Below are 17,381 nucleotides of genomic sequence, written 5' to 3'. Positions count from 1 at the left end.
AGGTCAGGGTCAAGCGTTAGTATAAGCATACTCCAGACCTGGATGGCCTCATGAGAAGAGCACCTCCACTGCAAATCCCCCAGGCTCCTGAAATAGTCAAAATACCTGCACAGACAACTGTTCCTCCTTAAAGTGCCATAGTCGACTTTTCGCATTTTGGCAATCAGACGTCAGAGCAAGGAGCTCAGCTTCAGCCAGCAGCAGCTGCTTCCTACATCGGGAGTAGTTCAATAGCAACTCATAAAATTCGTGCCTGTCCTGATGAGCCATGCTGTCAAACTCTTCTAAATACGACTCAACATTTTCCAGCCACGAACCAGGCTCAAAGATTTTTAGCTGTTCTTTAGTAAATGGTACCAGTTCTGGTTGGGATGGGAGCTCGGGGTACAGTCGCTCGCTGCGGAACGAGGGTTTCACTGCCACCAAAGCTGGTACTTCTCCAGCAATTTCAGCTGGCAGCTGGGGATACAGTCTTTTCACTCTAGGTGGCTGAAAAATGTCTTTGGCTTCACAAGAACTCTGCAAGCCAACATTTTGTAGCACCTCTGGAGAAAGACCCAAGGCTTTTTTGTCTTCTTTCTTTTTCGGAGTTTCTCCGACCTGTAAATTTTCCATTTCTTGCTGAGTATGAAAAAAATCAGGTTGCAAGGGGCTTTCAGAAGGTCCACATTGTATCAATGTATTTCCCTCTGCTTCTGTAAAGTTCTTGGGGGTTTCTACTTTGATTCCGGCACTGTCTCCAGCGTCGACCTTCGGCTTCACGGCATCGTCCCCAGCATAGGCTCTGACCTCCTCCCCTTCCTTTGAGGTCTCTGTGTTCCATGTCAGGGACCCTTCGTTGCTTATAGTTAAGGAGGTGAGTGGTACATCAAACATTTCACTCTCGTTGTGTCCACTGGCAGCATTCTGGAGCTGAGAATCAGTTAACACCTTCAGACAGTCTCCTTTGAATTCACAAACTGGAGCAGAAATTTCCAGCTCTCTGGAGGTTTTCGGAAGGGAGACTTCATCAGATTCTTCCCTCTGAAGGGGTTCAGATTTTTTCTTCTCCTAAAAACAAGATTTATAATGTGAATTAATTTGTAATATAGCAATAATTGATGATTTAAACATAAGAAATTCTTAAATTGTATATAAAATCTAAATTTTATAATTTAGAAAATGGAACCTAAATAAACTTCATGAGCAATGTGTTTCATGTTTCCTATTAATCAATTTTGACTACAGTAAACTTGGGAGACTCACTAGTATAATCCCAAAAGAGAAAGACATCAAAATAAGCAGCAAATTATGATTCGAGGACAGAGGAGGAAAGTTTTAATTAGGTTGTTCTCCATTCTGCTAGAGGTCAAGTGAAACAGAACAGTTTCCAAGTAGCTGAGGCCTCAATAGATTTACCTTCATCTTCACATAATCACAGAAAACCCATACCTTGAGCACGGAAAAAGTCAAATACCTTGAGCAATAAAATAAGTAACTACAGGATTAGATTATAACCCATGGGATAAAATAAACGTAAATGGACAAAAAATGACTTCCTTCTTAAAGAATTCCAATCAATAAATGTAGGTGAAATGAGAAAAACAGAAAATTCACATTACAACACTATGGTAATAACTGTCGCAGCCAAGATCTACTAATGGATGCTAGAGTGAGTGAAAATGTAAGCAGAAACAAGACAGCTGCAGAGCATCACAGTATGTCCTAAATATTTAGTAATTACATAGGGGGAAATAGTAAGGTTCAGCGGAGAATTCTGGCAGGTTAATACCTTAACCTGTGATCAAGGATAACATCACCAGTAGCACATCCCCATGTGATGTTCTGAGAAGGCCTATCACTTCTTCAGTAGCCTTTCCGATAACATATAACCTCAATATGATCACAAAAAACACCAGATAAAAACTCAAATTAAGGAACAGTCTACAAAACAACAAAATTGTTACGGTCATCAAAGAAAAGACTGAGGAACTATCAAGAGATGGGAGGAAACAACAGAGACAGGACAACTAAATGCCATGTAGGATCCTGGATTGGACCCTGGAACAGAAAAAGAACATTAGTAGGAAAACTGCTGAAATCCAAATAAATTCTATATTTTAGTTAATAGTATTGTACCAAAATTAATTCCTTGGTTGTGATAAACATTCTGGACCATAGAATTTATGATTATGTGAGGTGATAACATAAAGCTGCATGAAGGGTATATGGAACTCTCTGTATTATATTTACAACTTTCTGTGAAGTCCAAAATTAACTCCAAAAAACAAAACAAAACAAACAACAACAACAACAACAAAAAAAAGAAAATTAACCATTAAAAAATGCAACAAAATGAATTATGGTTTTAAAATTTTTTCAGGCACTAACAAACTAGACACATTGGAAAACATGATGATAAAGAAGAAAAAATTACAGGAAAATTACTTAAATAAAATTGTTACACTCAAACAAACTGGAAAAATGACTGAATCAAATACTCCCCTTTCACCGTGAAACTGTAAGGAAGACAAACCTGACAGTTACACAAGTTATCAGTGATTCTGGATTGTGCCGTCCAGCAAATGTTCAGCAAAAAAAAAAAAAAAAAAAAAAAAGTTGGTGAGTAAATAACCAAAAATGTAAGATGTTTACATGTACCTAATATTAGGAAGAAAAGATAAATGTTTTTAAAATGGAATTTGAGGTCATCTTGCTGGTAATAAATATGGCTACCAAACATTTACAAGTGGTGATTAAAGAAGCAATGTGTCCCCTCCAAAACTACATTCACCTACACTATGAACCGTGGATATCAGATTCAGATATGAGCCACACAACGCATACAAACCAGTCTGTCCAACTGCCTAAAATCACGAATAACAAGCAAGCGCTGCACGAGTATTTATAAGAAAATGAAAAAGTGGGTCCAATTACACTGCAGTGATGTTCAGAATGCTTCTATAATAAATAGGTTTGTCAGACTGGGAGTTCAGAAAGAGAAAATCAAGAGAGGGAGGCCTTTGGTTACTACAGTGAGCGAAACGCTGGTATACTGGTCAGGGGAAAGGCCAAGTTTTTGTGAGCTGAACAATCAAAACGTAAAATCAAGAAAATAATTTCATTTATAATGAACAAAGAATAAAATACAGGGAGATAAATTTAACCAAAGAATTGTAAAAGTTGTACTCTTTTAAATTGCAAAAGTTGTACTTTTGCAAGAGTTGTACTCTTTGAAAATTGCAAAACATTACTGAAAGAAATTAAAGACTTAATATGTGAAAATACATTCCATGTTCATGGAGGACAGCAATACTCCTCAAATTGATACACAAATTCAACATAATCTCGATAAAAATTTCAGCTGCCTTTTTTGCATAAAATGACAAACTGGATCTTACGCTCATAAGGAAATGCAAGAGACCCAGAATAGACAAAACAATTCTGAAAAAGAAGAACAAAGGAGATCTCACAGTTTGCCACTTCAACACCTACTACAAAACTAGAGTAATAAAGACAGTGTGGTTCTAGCATAGATCAATGGAAGAGAACTGAGAATCCAGAAATAAAGCCTTATATTTACGCTCAAATGATTTTCAACAAGGGTGCCAAGACAATATAACAGGGAATGAGTAGTCTTCAATGAATGGTGCTTAACAACAAGATATCCAAAGACTGAAATTGGGCCCTTAACTTCCATCATATACAAAAATTAATTCAAAAACTATCATAGACCTAATGTAAAGGCTAAAACTTTAAAACCCTTAAAAGAAAACACAGGAGTAAATCTCAATGACCTTGGGGTACACATGACACCAAAAGTACAAATAACAGAAAAATAGATAAACTGGACTTCATAAAAATCAAAAATATTTGTGCTGAAAATGACACTATGAAGAAAGTGAAAATATAACCCACAGAATGGGAGATAATAGTTGCAAATCAATTATCTTATAAGGGACTTATATCCAGAATTTAAAAAAAAAAAAAAAAAACTTGTAACTTAACAGTAAGATGAATAATCCAATTTAAAAATGGGCAAAGGATTTGAACAGACACTTCTCCAAAGAAGATATACAAATGGCACACAGAAAGATGCTAACATCATGAGCCATTAGAGAAAAGCAAATCAAAATCCCTCGACACCACGTCACATCCCCTGGGATAACTATTTAAAGTAAGATAATAAGTGACAGCAAGGATGTAGAGAAATTAGAACCTTCATACACTGCTGGCAGGACTGTACCGTGATGCAGCCACTATGGAGAACAGTTCCTAACAGTGGTGATGGCTGCACAACCTTATAATCATACTGAAAACCACTGACGTACACTGTAAATAGATGAACTGTATAGTATGTGAATTACATCTCAATAAAGCTATTAAAAACAAAGATGAGCGATTTTTAAAATTTAGTGAGCCGACAAATGAATGAGAAGTAAGGAAGTAGAGACTGGAATGTAAAACACAGAAGATTTTTATTTCTCTTTCCTTAAGCCGGAAGAGACCTCAAGGGGTGTTAAATGCCAACTGGAAGACAGGGAGTTAGAAGCAGCCACAAGATGAGCCATATGATCAAGGGCAAGGCAAGCAACCACACCTCCTCCAACACACAGGCATCCAGAGGCTTCCTCCCCAGCCTGTCCCTCAGGCAATTTTGAACCTCCCCATGTCCCATCTCACTCTACTCCAACCTCACCTCACTGCTCTCTCTCCTCACTCCAGAATTGCCCTTGTAATTTCAAATTCTTCCCCTTCACTAACAAAATGAAGTCTCCAACTGCTACTCCCAAATTCGCCTGCCCACTCCCAGCAGCTCTAGCAACAGATAATATGGCTAGAGAATCAACTGAATTTTTTAAAAACTTCCTAGCCTCTCTGGGAAGAACACATAAGACTTTGTTTAGGCTTTTATTTCCCCTGGGGTGGAAGTCAGTGCTTCTCTGGCGTTCAAAAGTGGAATCAAAAAATTCCACCTGTACAGGTTAGGGAAGTTAGGTCCAAAGAGGAATTAGCCTGGAGTTGGCCTAAGGAGGGAGCGGAGGCAGGACAGAGAAGCTGGTGCTTTGATTCAAATGGACCATCCAGACCAAGGAAGCTACCTGGAGGGAAGGACGGACAACTGTTTGGGCTGATGGCAAAGGCCTGATACCGTTCCCTCACAAATCCCAAGACCAGGGCAGGACCTCTAGGGTGTGAATGTGGAGGGAGAGGGAATTTGCTGAAATCATCACCGAAGCCAAGGCCTCAGGAGCAGTGGTGGCTCTGTGGCTTATGTCACTTTTCCAAAGCACGGAAAAGGGGAACAGGTCCTGAATGGTCTCCAAGCCTCCAGCCTTTGCCCCACCACCAATTCATCCCAGATGCCATTACCACTGGCCTTCCTAAGACACCACTCTAAACACCACAGACACAGCCACAGCTCTCCACTTAATGAAAGACTGACTCTTAACTCTGGCACTCAGCGCTTCTGATGACTCAGTTATGACCGTGCCTCGAGACAAAATCTTCTTACAATGACCCTTCCGTGCGTGCTTTACTCTGAACTCCTGCTATATATATATATATATATATATATATATATATATATATATACACATATACACACATATATATATACACATATATATATATATACACACACATATATATATATACACACACATATATATACACACACATATATATATATACACACACATATATATACACACACATATATATACACACATATATATATATACACACACATATATATATATACACACATATATATATATATACACATATATATATATATATACACACACACATATATATATATATATATGTGTGTATATATATACTTGTCATCTGGCCCTGGTTACAGGTTTAGACATACGGTTACTTATCTTTATTTATCTTTATGTTCTGTCTCCCTCCACGTAAACCACAAGTATCTCAAGGCCAGGGACTATATCTTATGTTTTTGGATCTGATCTGCCCCTGATTTTCAGCAGTGTTCAATAAATGTTTCTTGAGACACTCGTGATGGATTGGAGGACTGTAAGGGTTTACTGAGTACCAACTGTGCGCTGAGCTCTGTCTTAGGTACTAGAATAAAGAACTTTAGATAAAGACATTATTCAATTATCTAGAAAATATTTACCATGTATTCTGGCACACTCAGTTTATTTTTATATGCCTCTCAGAAAGCAGAGGGATTATCCAATGAATTCAGAGGAAACACAACTTTTAGACCAAAATATGAATCTATTCTTACACTAAAAATACAAAATCTCACTTAAAAATAAAAAAGGCAGCTTCCAATTACTTTGCCTACTTGAGTTAACTAGAGATAAAGATAAAGGAGAACATACTGTACATATAATAATCATTACAGATCACAAAATAAAATCTAAATAGGGCTCCATGTGTATCAAGTTATGTGTGCAAAAATTCATACCATTTTATTTTAAACAAAAGACAAGTTTCTTACAACTAAAATTGGCCAGGAGATTAGGAATCCGTATTTCCTTATTTTTGATCTCCACATAAATTACATATGGATAGAGAACAAATTTTAAAATAATTCCACAGAAGGAAAAATAATCAAGCACTTATACAGAAATGGAAGAGTCGTTAATATGGAAAACCACACTTAACCAAACATCACAGTAAATAAAATATGCTCTGGAATGTTGTGTTCATGTGGGAAAAAACTAAAGAATGCACACAAACTGCCACTACCAGTTATCTCCAGGAGATGGAATTCAGGGTATTTCATTTCTGCTGCACATTTCTGTGTGTGTGTGCGTGTGTGTGTGTATGTGTGTACTCTCAGGCACACATACTTCTTTAAGCAATGAGCACTTTTGTAAAATCAGAAGAAAAATGAGAGTTCAAGTTCTGGGAAACAAATGGAAGTTTCCTCATTTGCAATTCTTTCTCTCTGAACTGGAGTAAGTGAAAATAATTACGACTCCTTTCCTTCCATAAAAATAACAATGAGCTGCTTCTTCATGAATAATGAAGGTTCAATTTTACACATTTCACAGAATACTTCCATGAGATTATTCTAAAGGCAGGGTCTGTTTATCAATAATGTCTGTATCCACAGCACTTAGCACAATGTCTGGCACAGAACAGATAAAAAGGGCTTGGACATGTGGGTTTGTATCAGATCAAGAGCTCTTGGGGCAATTTTACCAGCTCTCCTTGGGGGGGGGGGGGGAGGTGGCGCGTATACAGGGATGCTGCACAAGTACAAAGACTTGGGGGGAATGATGGGGTCTCTCTATATTTTGCTTTGAGTACATCTCCTCTTGGCTGCCACCTCTTTCCTGTTGCTCTTAACAATCTTACTTCACGTGTCAGAATTTTGCAGGCTTGACCTCTTCCTCCTCCTTTATACACTTCCTTCACCCAGCTTCTGGGCCCTACATTCTCGGTTAAGAGCACTGGGGACACATAATACCTCACTGGTAGCTTCTCACACTCCTTTGTGGGTCCTCCTCTTCTCCCCAAACTCTTAAAGTTGGGGTGCCCTGGGTTGTTTTCTTATCACCTTTTCACACTACACTCATTCCCAAAGTGACCTAATTCAGTCTCTGGCTTTAAATATCTCTAGGCTAAAAAGACTCCCAGATCTTAATCTCGAGCCTGGAGCTCTTTCCCAAGCTCTAGATTCCCATACCCAACCCTACTCTACATCTCCATTTGGATGTCTAGCAGACACTCGCTTCTAAATTAGCATATTCAAAACTGAACCCTTGATCAGCCCCCAAACCTATTCCACCCACCACCTCCTCCATCTCAGTCATCCTTGACTGTTTTCTCCCACATACCACATCTAAACCATCACCAAATCCTCTTGGCTCTATTTGCAGAAACTCCCAGACTTCAAACACTTCTTACCACCTTTGCTATACAAGTCTGGTCCAAGCCACTGTCACCTGTCGCCTAGATTATTGCAACAGTCGCTTAGAGGGTCTCTCTGCTTCTACTGTTGCTCCTTTACAATCCATTCTCAACACTGCAAGCACAGTGCTCCTTTAAAGCATAACTCAGATGGTATCACTCCTCTGCTCAAAACCCTCTGGCGCTTACATATTTCACTCGGAGTAGAAGTTGCTACAATGGCTGACACAGCCCTGCATGACCTGGCCCTGTGTTACCTTTCTGACTTCATTCCACCACCCTCCCCTCCCTCACTCTATCCTATCCAGAATGCCTCCCTGCAGTTCTTGGGGCAAACCAGACAGGTCTCCTTTAGGGCATTAGCCTGGAACACTTCTCCCCCAAAATCCATGTGGCTAACTCCCTCGTCTCTTTCTGTCTTTACTTAAATGTCACCTTGGAAAATTGCAACCCATCTTTATCTCTCACCAGTACTCCTCAACTCTGTACCCTGTTCTTTTTCTGTTTTCCTAACACTTATCACCTCCTAACATATCACATATTTTAATTATTTTTTAGGGGAATTATTGGTTTGTTTGTCTTCTCCCTTGAAAATGTAAACTGCCTTAAGGCCAGGTTCTTTGATTTTCCTGTTATTTCCCAAGTACCCTTAACAGTTTCTAGGTGACCAGTGAGTGTTTGCTCAACAAATGAATAGATCTTAGGAGGCACAAAAGGAACTAAATAATATATCGTGCATCCCCTACCTTCACTCCTGTAACTACTCATGGGAAGGAGGGACTAAGAGGTAGAAATCATCCAGGCAAGAGCAATAGGGGATGGCAGTTTAAAGGTCTTTCTGTTTCTGTGATCAGCTTTCTGGGCCACATCTCCGTCTATCTTTAGCAATCACCATACATTGTTACTGTTAATGAGTTGTTGGCATTCAGAATTTAACTAATGTTCATATACATTCCAGGACTATAATACACTGCATCTGTAGAATAAGTCCAAATCTAAAAACCTACTGTACTTAACCTCTAATATACCAAGATCACCAAAGTCAGGGTCCTCTGAGGTGGGGATATTCTAGTAGAAAATGGTACTAAAAGATGAAAAAGTTATTAAGATGCTCTCTTGGGAATGAGGTGATAACCACAACCTAACAACATGAGGTCATCTACCAGATGATTAACATTGAGGAATGCAGGTCAGCTGCCGAGTAAAAAATCCACAAGCCACCCAAACTGTCTAAAGGCAACAACACATGACACTACTCACTTCCTGAACTGAGCCTTGGAACTGCTTTATGGCTCTGTAAATAGTTATATTTACAAATTGTATTACAGATAATAAAGATTTCATTAATGTAGAACTTTATAATTATGGCCCAAGTACAGCCAGCACTAAAAATGAATCTATTTACTCTAAGAGAATAATTTTTTTCAATGACAAATATGAGGGCCTTACTGGTGTTATGGACTTTTTCCATTTGTTTTTTTCATGCTACTCAGAGGAAATTTACTAAATTCTTCTAAGTGACAAAGCTTAGAAATATTCTTCAATACCAGCATCTATTCCTTTATTCAACAAACATGACCAAGTGCACAGAGAGCTGTGAAGGATACTAGGAACAAGACAAGGCCTTCCCTCATTGAGAAGGGAGAAGAGTTGTTGACAAAATAACTACGAGTGAGGCGAGTGACAAAAGGGATGCAGTGTGCCACTGCAGGAAGGAGTAATGTGAGGGTGATAAGGGAAAGCTCTAAGGAAGCACTGTTTCACTAGAGATCTCATGACTGAGCAGTAGCTAGCTAGGGTAAGGGGGGCAGGAAGAGGTGTCAGGGCAGAGGAAACAGCATGTGCAAAGGTCCTGAAGCAGACAGAGTTGAGAACCAAAAGAGATAACAGTGGTAAACCTGAGGCTGCAGAGAAAGATAGAAGCCAGATCATTTAGGGCCCTGAGACCATGGAAGGACTCCAGACTCTAGCCTCTGGGCAATGGGGAACATTTGAAAGGTTTTAAGGAGGAGAGGTATCAGTTTTGGTTTTGTTTTTAAAACTATCAATTGGCTTTAGTTTAGAGAATGGGCAGCAAGAATGAACTTGGAAAGGCCCCTTTAGCAGAAATCCAAGAATTCTTCCTTGGAGGATAGTAGTGGTGGGATGGAGAGAAATGAGCAGAATTAAGAGAATATTTAGGAACAACAACTGGCAAGACTTAGTGACTGATGAGACTTGGAGAGTGAGAAAAGGTATGTGGCCCAGATTTCTAGTTTGACCAAATACCTCTAGAATGAAGGTCTCTTCAAATAAATTAACATGGGTTTGTATAGGAAAATTGCCTAATATATGTCAATAAAATAAGCAGTTGGTTTTTCACGACGGATTAAAAGCTTAAGGTTTTTAGTTTATTTTAGAAACTCTCTTGCAAACAAAATAACTTCACAGAGCATCCTCTTAAGTTTTTAAGTACTTATAACATTCTATCTATAGACAGAGACATATAGATATATGAATTTATTAAGCTACTGGATTGCGATATTTGGCTTTAACTTGAGTTGTCAAACTGCATGACTTTGAACTTATCACTTGTCACTTCATCATTCATTTGAAAAAAAAAAAAAACCCTACAGATTAAGATTTAAGATTCTGTTCTCTACATGACTGATGTTTACATGTTATGCACAACCACATTCTAGGTTGAGGGACCTTATGCATGGTTGACCAAGGGCTTTTTTCTTCCTCCTCTGTCTAGCTAGTTCTTTACCAGCCCAATACAATGCAAAATTATTCCTCTTAAATATGCTTCTTAAATTAGATAGCAAGATGGCTTTCGCCCCAAAGAGTAACTCCTCACAGGCCTGGGTATACTGATGTGCACAACTCCATTACAGCCTTTTTTTAATGTATCATAATGAAAGACAGCCACATAAAGCATTTATGGATTATTAGATACTGTACCGGTGAACACCTGTCTCTTGTCAAAATTTTGTTCCCATGAGAAAATCAGATTTTGATACCTTTTTTAAGTTATGCCTGCTCTGCACATCACCCCCTTGTAGAAAAGGAAATTCCCAGTAATTGTAATACCATCATCATTATTTCCTTAATGTAAATTCAGTTCTAGGTAAGCCAGAATAATCTAGGTCCAGCCATCCAGGGCCAGCATTTAATCTGTTCACTGTAAAATAAATGTCATTTCAGAAAATATACAGGAGTAAAATTAAAACCCAAGCTGCATCGAATACAAAACACACCAACAGAAGAAACCCAGAAAATTCAAATCTATCTCTACTGTGTGAGCCCTGCCCTGGTTTCATTTCTGGACATTCATTCCCCATCATAAATGACCAGGATAATGAGAAATAAACAGCAGCAGCACCACGATCACCTTGAATTTCAAAAGTGAAGAGGTCCATCACTATAATCTACTTTCTATCTGTCGCTATCCATAAAGCTCTACCAGAGAGTACATGCTACGCGTGGAAGAACGGTCCCTTCCCTCTTTGTGCATAAGAGGATTGAAAATGTTCCTAGGTTTAAAGGAGAAAAGAGACAGAGTCAAAAGATGAGGCTGGAAACTTTAAAGCTGCTACATGGCAGGAATCCAGACCTAGGTGAGAAAAAGTCAAGAAGGAAGCAGAAAAGAGCCCACAGAGGTCAGAGGAGGAAAAGGAAAATACGGGCTCCTGACAAAATCCGGCAGGGGAACGTGGAAATGGAATAACTGAACAGGGCCAGTGTCAGTGGGTAAGGGGATCAAATATTGGGAGGTGCGGGCAGTGGCTGCGGAGGGCTCAGGGGATGGGTAGTCCTGGATAGAGAGGCCCAAGAGAGGAAAAAGGGGACAGGCAGGGAGCATCCGCCAGGGTGTTGGAAGGCTAGCGGGGGCGATCCTCACCTTGATTTTTGTCCGGCTGGCCTTGGCCTTGGCCCGGCGCTGGGGCCTTACCGCCTCGGCCATAGACCCTGCGGCGGCGCCGTCGCCGTTTGTTTTTATCAAAACCCTGCGCGTCCCACAACCTGCCCAGTTCCGGCCTCTGGACTTATCACGTGATCAGACATCCACCACTCCCGGAGAAGGGGCGGCACCTCAGGGACGCTACGGGCCGCAACATAGGACAAACCACCCCAGGAGGCTTTTTTCACTGAAAGATGGTAGATCCGCCCCCTTCCGTCCAGGCTCCACCCTGGCCCGGCGTGCGGGGCCTCCAGGTCCAACCCGCCCGCGGCTTCCAGAGGGTTGTGTAGCTCCTGGGCCCTGGCCGGTGGCAAGTCGCGTCTGTCTCCCTGGCCCACACTCATTTTGGCCGCGCACACCTCAGGCCCAATGGCTTTAAGGAGTTCGGGGAGGGATGTTTGTCAATCTTGTTTTGACCTGTATTTAAGTCAGTTAGCCTCTGTCTCTGCTTGGCGCTCTTGATGTCCCTTAAGATATGCACCTCAGTTTCCTCTTTTATAAAGGAGAATGATGATGTTTGATGAAGGTTAAATGGGCTAATCGTGAAAGGTACCTGGTAGAGCGACAGACATGTTAGTAAATGGTATTACTAAACAAATTGCCAGGCAGGAAATGGACACCTGATCCAAAAAGGGCAAAGAAGAAATAAGACCCATAAAAGTATTCTTAGTATAGAATGTATGTACCTTATGTGTACCTTGCTTCATTTTTAAATTCCAGATGTTAATAGCTTGGCCCCATCTCCCTTCCCCAGCTGTTCCATTTCTTTTTTCCAAAGCATTTAGTGCCTCTTAAACTACTATAAAGTTTGCTTTCATGTTTATGCCTGTCAGCTCCTCTAGAATGTAAGATCCTAAAGGGCAGAGTTCTTTGTTTTGTTCCCTGTAGTATCCCAAGGGCCTCTACCACACTGATCAGCATATAGTAGACGCTCAATAAATATTTGATGAATGGAACAAATGAATGTGAGTTGTTTTGTCTGGTGGTGGGGTAAAACAGTTGAGATGGCTTGTACGGGAGGAAAATAAGTCTATTCACCCACTGGTAGCATATCCTAGAATGAAAAATCCTGAAATATGATGTGAGAAATGAAAAGCACTCCAAAGATGGCCACTGCACAGTCACTTGTTTGTGAGCTATTTGATCATATAAAGTACAGTTTCATATCTTTTGATCTCAAATCCTCAACAATAACAAAAAAAGTTATCAAGCTACTCAGAATGCCCATGCACTTTGTATACCCTGGTGTGTGTGTGTGTGTGTGTGTGTGTGTGTATTTATTTATAATAGGTGAGACTTGGAAAATATGAGCAAAATCTTTATACCACCATTACTACCAATTACTTTTGCTGGTATTTCTCCAGGTCTGGAATACCCTTTCTGGTTTCCACCAATTCAAATCCTTTTTGGACTTCAAAGTTCTCTGTGTGTTAGTCACTACTTAGCAAAATGGAACTGACCCTACCTTCACTTCCAGTGATTTACAACTTATTTGGGAAGCACACCTGACGTATTGATAAACTGCAATAAATGTATCACAGCCTATGGGGAAAAGGGGGCATATGTTACATTTATAAACTGAATTTGTTATACCTTAGTACCATAAGTAGTTGGTTTGTTGGTCAGTTCAGGCAATAGAAGAAATTAATCTATATTAAATTTAATACTGTAGTTTACAATGTCTGAAGGAATTTAAATCACAAATGAGACTGATTCTTTGACAAAATTTGGTCTATTGAATTTGAGTTGACCAAATGTTAAAGTTCCCCCTTGAAAGTGATTATTAAAATTTATTAGATTTATAAATAGAATGTTGAGATTCATAAAGACTTAAGAAAACTAAATTAAAAAGAGAGAGAGAGAAAGAGGGGCGACTGGGTGGATCAGGTAAGTGTCCAACTTCGGCTTAGGTCACGATCTCCAAGTCTGTGAGTTGGAGCTCTGCACCGGGCTCTGTGCAGACAGCTCAGAGCCTGGAGCCTGCTTCGGATTCTGTGTCTCCCTCTCTCTCTGCCCTCCCCCCCACTCATGCTCTGTCACTCTCTCTCTCTCAAAAATAAATAAAAAACTTTTTAAAAAATTAAATTTTAAAATGTATATGACAAATAAATTGAACATTAATTTTAAAAGAATTAGTTTAAAAGATTCATTTCAAACAAAAAAATAATGGGGGCACCTGGGTGGCTCAATAGGTTAAGTGTGAACTCTTGATTTGGGCTCAGGTCATGATCTCTGGTTCATGAGATGGAACCTGGCGTCAGGCTCGCACAGAGCCTACCTGGGATTCTCTCTCTCTCCCTCTCTACCTGTGCACTCATGTGCGCTCTCTCTCTCTCAAAAACAAACTTTAAAAACAAAAACAAAAAAACCTACAAAACAATGACAAATGTATTTTCTATATATAAATTCTATCTGCAGAAACCCTAAAATATTTACAGCGAGCACAATCACTGGCCTAACTGAGCAGAGAAGGGTTTGCTATTACCGATCCTTCAGCAGTAATAATCTCCATTTCCTGAGCACTTACTATAAGCCAGGAACTGTTCTGAGGACTCTTCATGTAACCCATTTGATTCTCATGCAACCCTACAAAATTTTATTGTTCTCATTTTATAGACAGAGACTAAGGCCCAGAGAAGTTAAATGATTTGTCTAGAGTCCCACAGCTAGGATACGGGAGAGCTGGGATTTGAACCCATGCAATTGTGCAGCATAAACAGACTTTTAAGATAGGTAGCCAGGTTTACTCTCTCTGTATTTGCAATACTCTATACTTATACACTGGGGCCAAGATGAATATCAGAAATATTTTATTTAAAGATACTGAGTTATTCAGAATAGTCACAGCATTGACATGGGCATTGATTTTATATTTTTTTCTTCCTTCAAGGTTTCTATATAATAGTTTTAAATTATACTATTCTTAAAATTTTTCACAAACATAGAAGTACAACATAGAAGAACATGTAATAGAAAGTTAACCTGTCTCCCTAGAGTCAATAATTACTAACAGTTCACTATGCATTCTTTCAGACTTTCTACCTATGCACAAATACCCCATTCTTAAATACTCAGTGTCTATGTGTATATTTCCTGTGACCTTTTAATTCGTAAATCTTGGAGATATGTGTTTATAAAGAAGATAGCTCTATTTCTCTTTTTTATTTTTTCGAGTGAGAGAGAGCATACGAGTGGGGGAGAGGGGCAGAGGGAGAGAGAGAGAGAGAGAGAGAGAGAGAGAGAGAGAGTATCTTAAGCAGGCTCCACGCTCAGCACGGAACCCAACATGGGGCTTGATCCCACAACCCTGGGATCATGACCTGAGCCGAAATCAAGAGTCGGACGCTCAACTGACTGAGCGTCCAATAGCTCTATTTCATTTTTCTCTTAATTAATTTAACATTCCCTTTATATTAAATAAATAACTTTATTTAAACAGACTTGTGGGATCCATTAATTGTTTACAATTCTTCACTATTAAAAACAATACTTAGGGGTGCCCATCTGGCTCAGTTGGACTCTTGATCCTGGGGGTTGTAAGTTCAAGTTCCCCACTGAGTGAAGCGATTACTTAAAAAAAAATAAAATCTTTAAAAAATAATTACAAATGACCATACTTGTATATTTTTGTGCATGAATACTTCTATAAGATAGATGCCTAGCTGCAAAATTGCTGATGAAAAACACATTCTCATTTTTTTAAATTTTTTAAGTTCTATTTATTTTGAGAGAGAGAAAGAGCACATGACTAGGGAAGGGGCAGATCAAGAGGGAGAGAGAGAGAGAGAAAGAGAGAGAGAATCCCAAGCAGGCTCCACACTGATAGCATAGAGCCTGATGTGGGGCTTGAACTCACAAACCGTGAGATCATGAGCTGAGCTGAAACCAAGAGTCAGATGCTTAACTGACTGAGCCACCCAGGTGCCCTGAGACATTCTCATTTTTAATTTTAATAAGTATTTGCCAAATTTCCTTCCAATGGGTTATATTAATTTTCATTGCAGCTTTAAGAATTTAAAATAGTCTTCTATCTCGTGAGAAAAATCCCAATTTGAAACAGTTACCAGGCATTCATAAAAGGAGTATAACTCACATAGTATTCCAAAACTTAATAGGAGCATGATTCCTAATTCAGCCAGCGTCTGGAACAGTATTTGCCGTAACAGGGGTTCGATGAATGCTGCTGAACTCAGGAATGAGCCCTGGGTAAGCCTTTCTTAAACTCCCCTACAAAAGTAGATTCCAGAGTCTCTGTCGCCATCTGCCGGCATTACCCCACTGACAAAACCTCCCGTGACATGATTTCCGAGAAGGCCGTCTTCTACAGTTAATTACTTCCTCACTCTGTAGGAAGCATTAATGATTTCATCATTCGTGATTACTAAACATATTTTTTAAAAATCACACAGAACTCAAGTTACTTCTAAATTTTTTCAGCTTCTTGAGACAATTAGCTGGCAGTGCGAGTACCAAAAATAGCCAGCCTACATTTTTTTTTTTTTTTGAAGGCTTATATAGGTGGAGTCTCCTCTATTGACAGACTTTTTCTCCCACAGGAAGCAAAACATATAAAACTTATCTTTTTTCTACTATTTCCCCTCTCATAATCTTCCCCACTTAAAAAAAATGTTAAATGAATCATGGAAATGATTAGTTATTTGTACCCACAAAGTACCGGATATTGCTGGTGTCCCCCTCATATCTCCCTGGCATTTCTCATTTCTGAGTACACAAAAACCCAAGCTCTAATTATCACATCTTTGTCTCAGAGCTCCCTTTGGCCACATGTATGACAGGCTGAAGGTGCCATGGAAATACTGCATCCCCCTAAACTGAAAGCAGCCCTCAACCAGTGACAGGTGGGAGTTGGTATATAAATACAATTATGGGGTGAATTGTATCCCTCAAAATTTATATTTTGGAGCCTTAAGCCCCCCTCCCCTCCACCACCCCCCCCCCATACTTGAACATGACCTTATTTGGAACGTGCCTTTATTTGGAGATAGGATCTTTCAGTAATCAAGTTAAAATGAGGTCATGAGGGTGGGTCCTAATCCAATAAGACAAGTGTCCTTATACAAAGGTGGAAAATGGACACACAAACATGCATAGAGGTAAGACGACCATCTACTGAGCAAGGAGAGAGGCCTAGAACAGCTCCTTCCTACACAGCCTTTAGAAGGAGTCAACTCTGCCAACACCTTGATTTTGGACTTCTCCCCTCCACAACTGTGAGACAATACAGTTCTGTTGTTTAAGCCAGCCAGTGTGCGGTGCCCTATTACAGCAGCTTTAGCAAATGCGAATGCTCAGCTCTCTCACATCTGGGGTGGATTAATACTGCGATCTGATCTGTGTTCTGCGCCTCTGCCCAGAGTTCCCCATAAGATTCAGCTCCAGTTGCCCACAGTGATAAGTAACTTTCTTATCAACTTCCTTGATAACCTTGTATTTATTCATTTCTTTCTCTCCCCTTTTTCAGTTCCCATTTCACTACTAGTGTTCTCTGGACACACCTCTTAAATGAACTGCTGGATCTCAAGTCCTGGTCTCCAAGCCC

At 39.7% G+C, this 17,381-nt stretch overlaps 1 protein-coding gene across 2 annotated transcripts in view; it reads right to left on the bottom strand.

Moving 5' to 3' along the window:
- EPG5 (ectopic P-granules 5 autophagy tethering factor) overlaps positions 1-11,909 on the bottom strand; it is a 133,060-nt gene extending 121,151 nt beyond the window's left edge. The window contains exons 1-2 of one of the 2 annotated variants that reach the window (XM_058692218.1): positions 11,762-11,909; positions 106-1,050 (exon numbers count right to left, since the gene is read on the bottom strand). In XM_058692218.1, the coding sequence (XP_058548201.1) occupies positions 106-1,050; positions 11,762-11,824 (1,008 nt within the window). In that variant the 5' untranslated portion in view covers positions 11,825-11,909. The remainder of the gene's footprint in view (positions 1-105; positions 1,051-11,761) is intronic. The other variant, XM_058692217.1, reaches the window with a different exon arrangement.
- Positions 11,910-17,381: the final 5,472 nt, after the last annotated feature.

Source organism: Neofelis nebulosa, chromosome 11 (assembly GCF_028018385.1).
Source record: "Neofelis nebulosa isolate mNeoNeb1 chromosome 11, mNeoNeb1.pri, whole genome shotgun sequence".
Taxonomy (NCBI): domain Eukaryota; kingdom Metazoa; phylum Chordata; class Mammalia; order Carnivora; family Felidae; genus Neofelis; species Neofelis nebulosa.
Note: the sequence above shows the minus strand (reverse complement) of the source record. Positions and strands in the feature narration are given on the sequence as shown.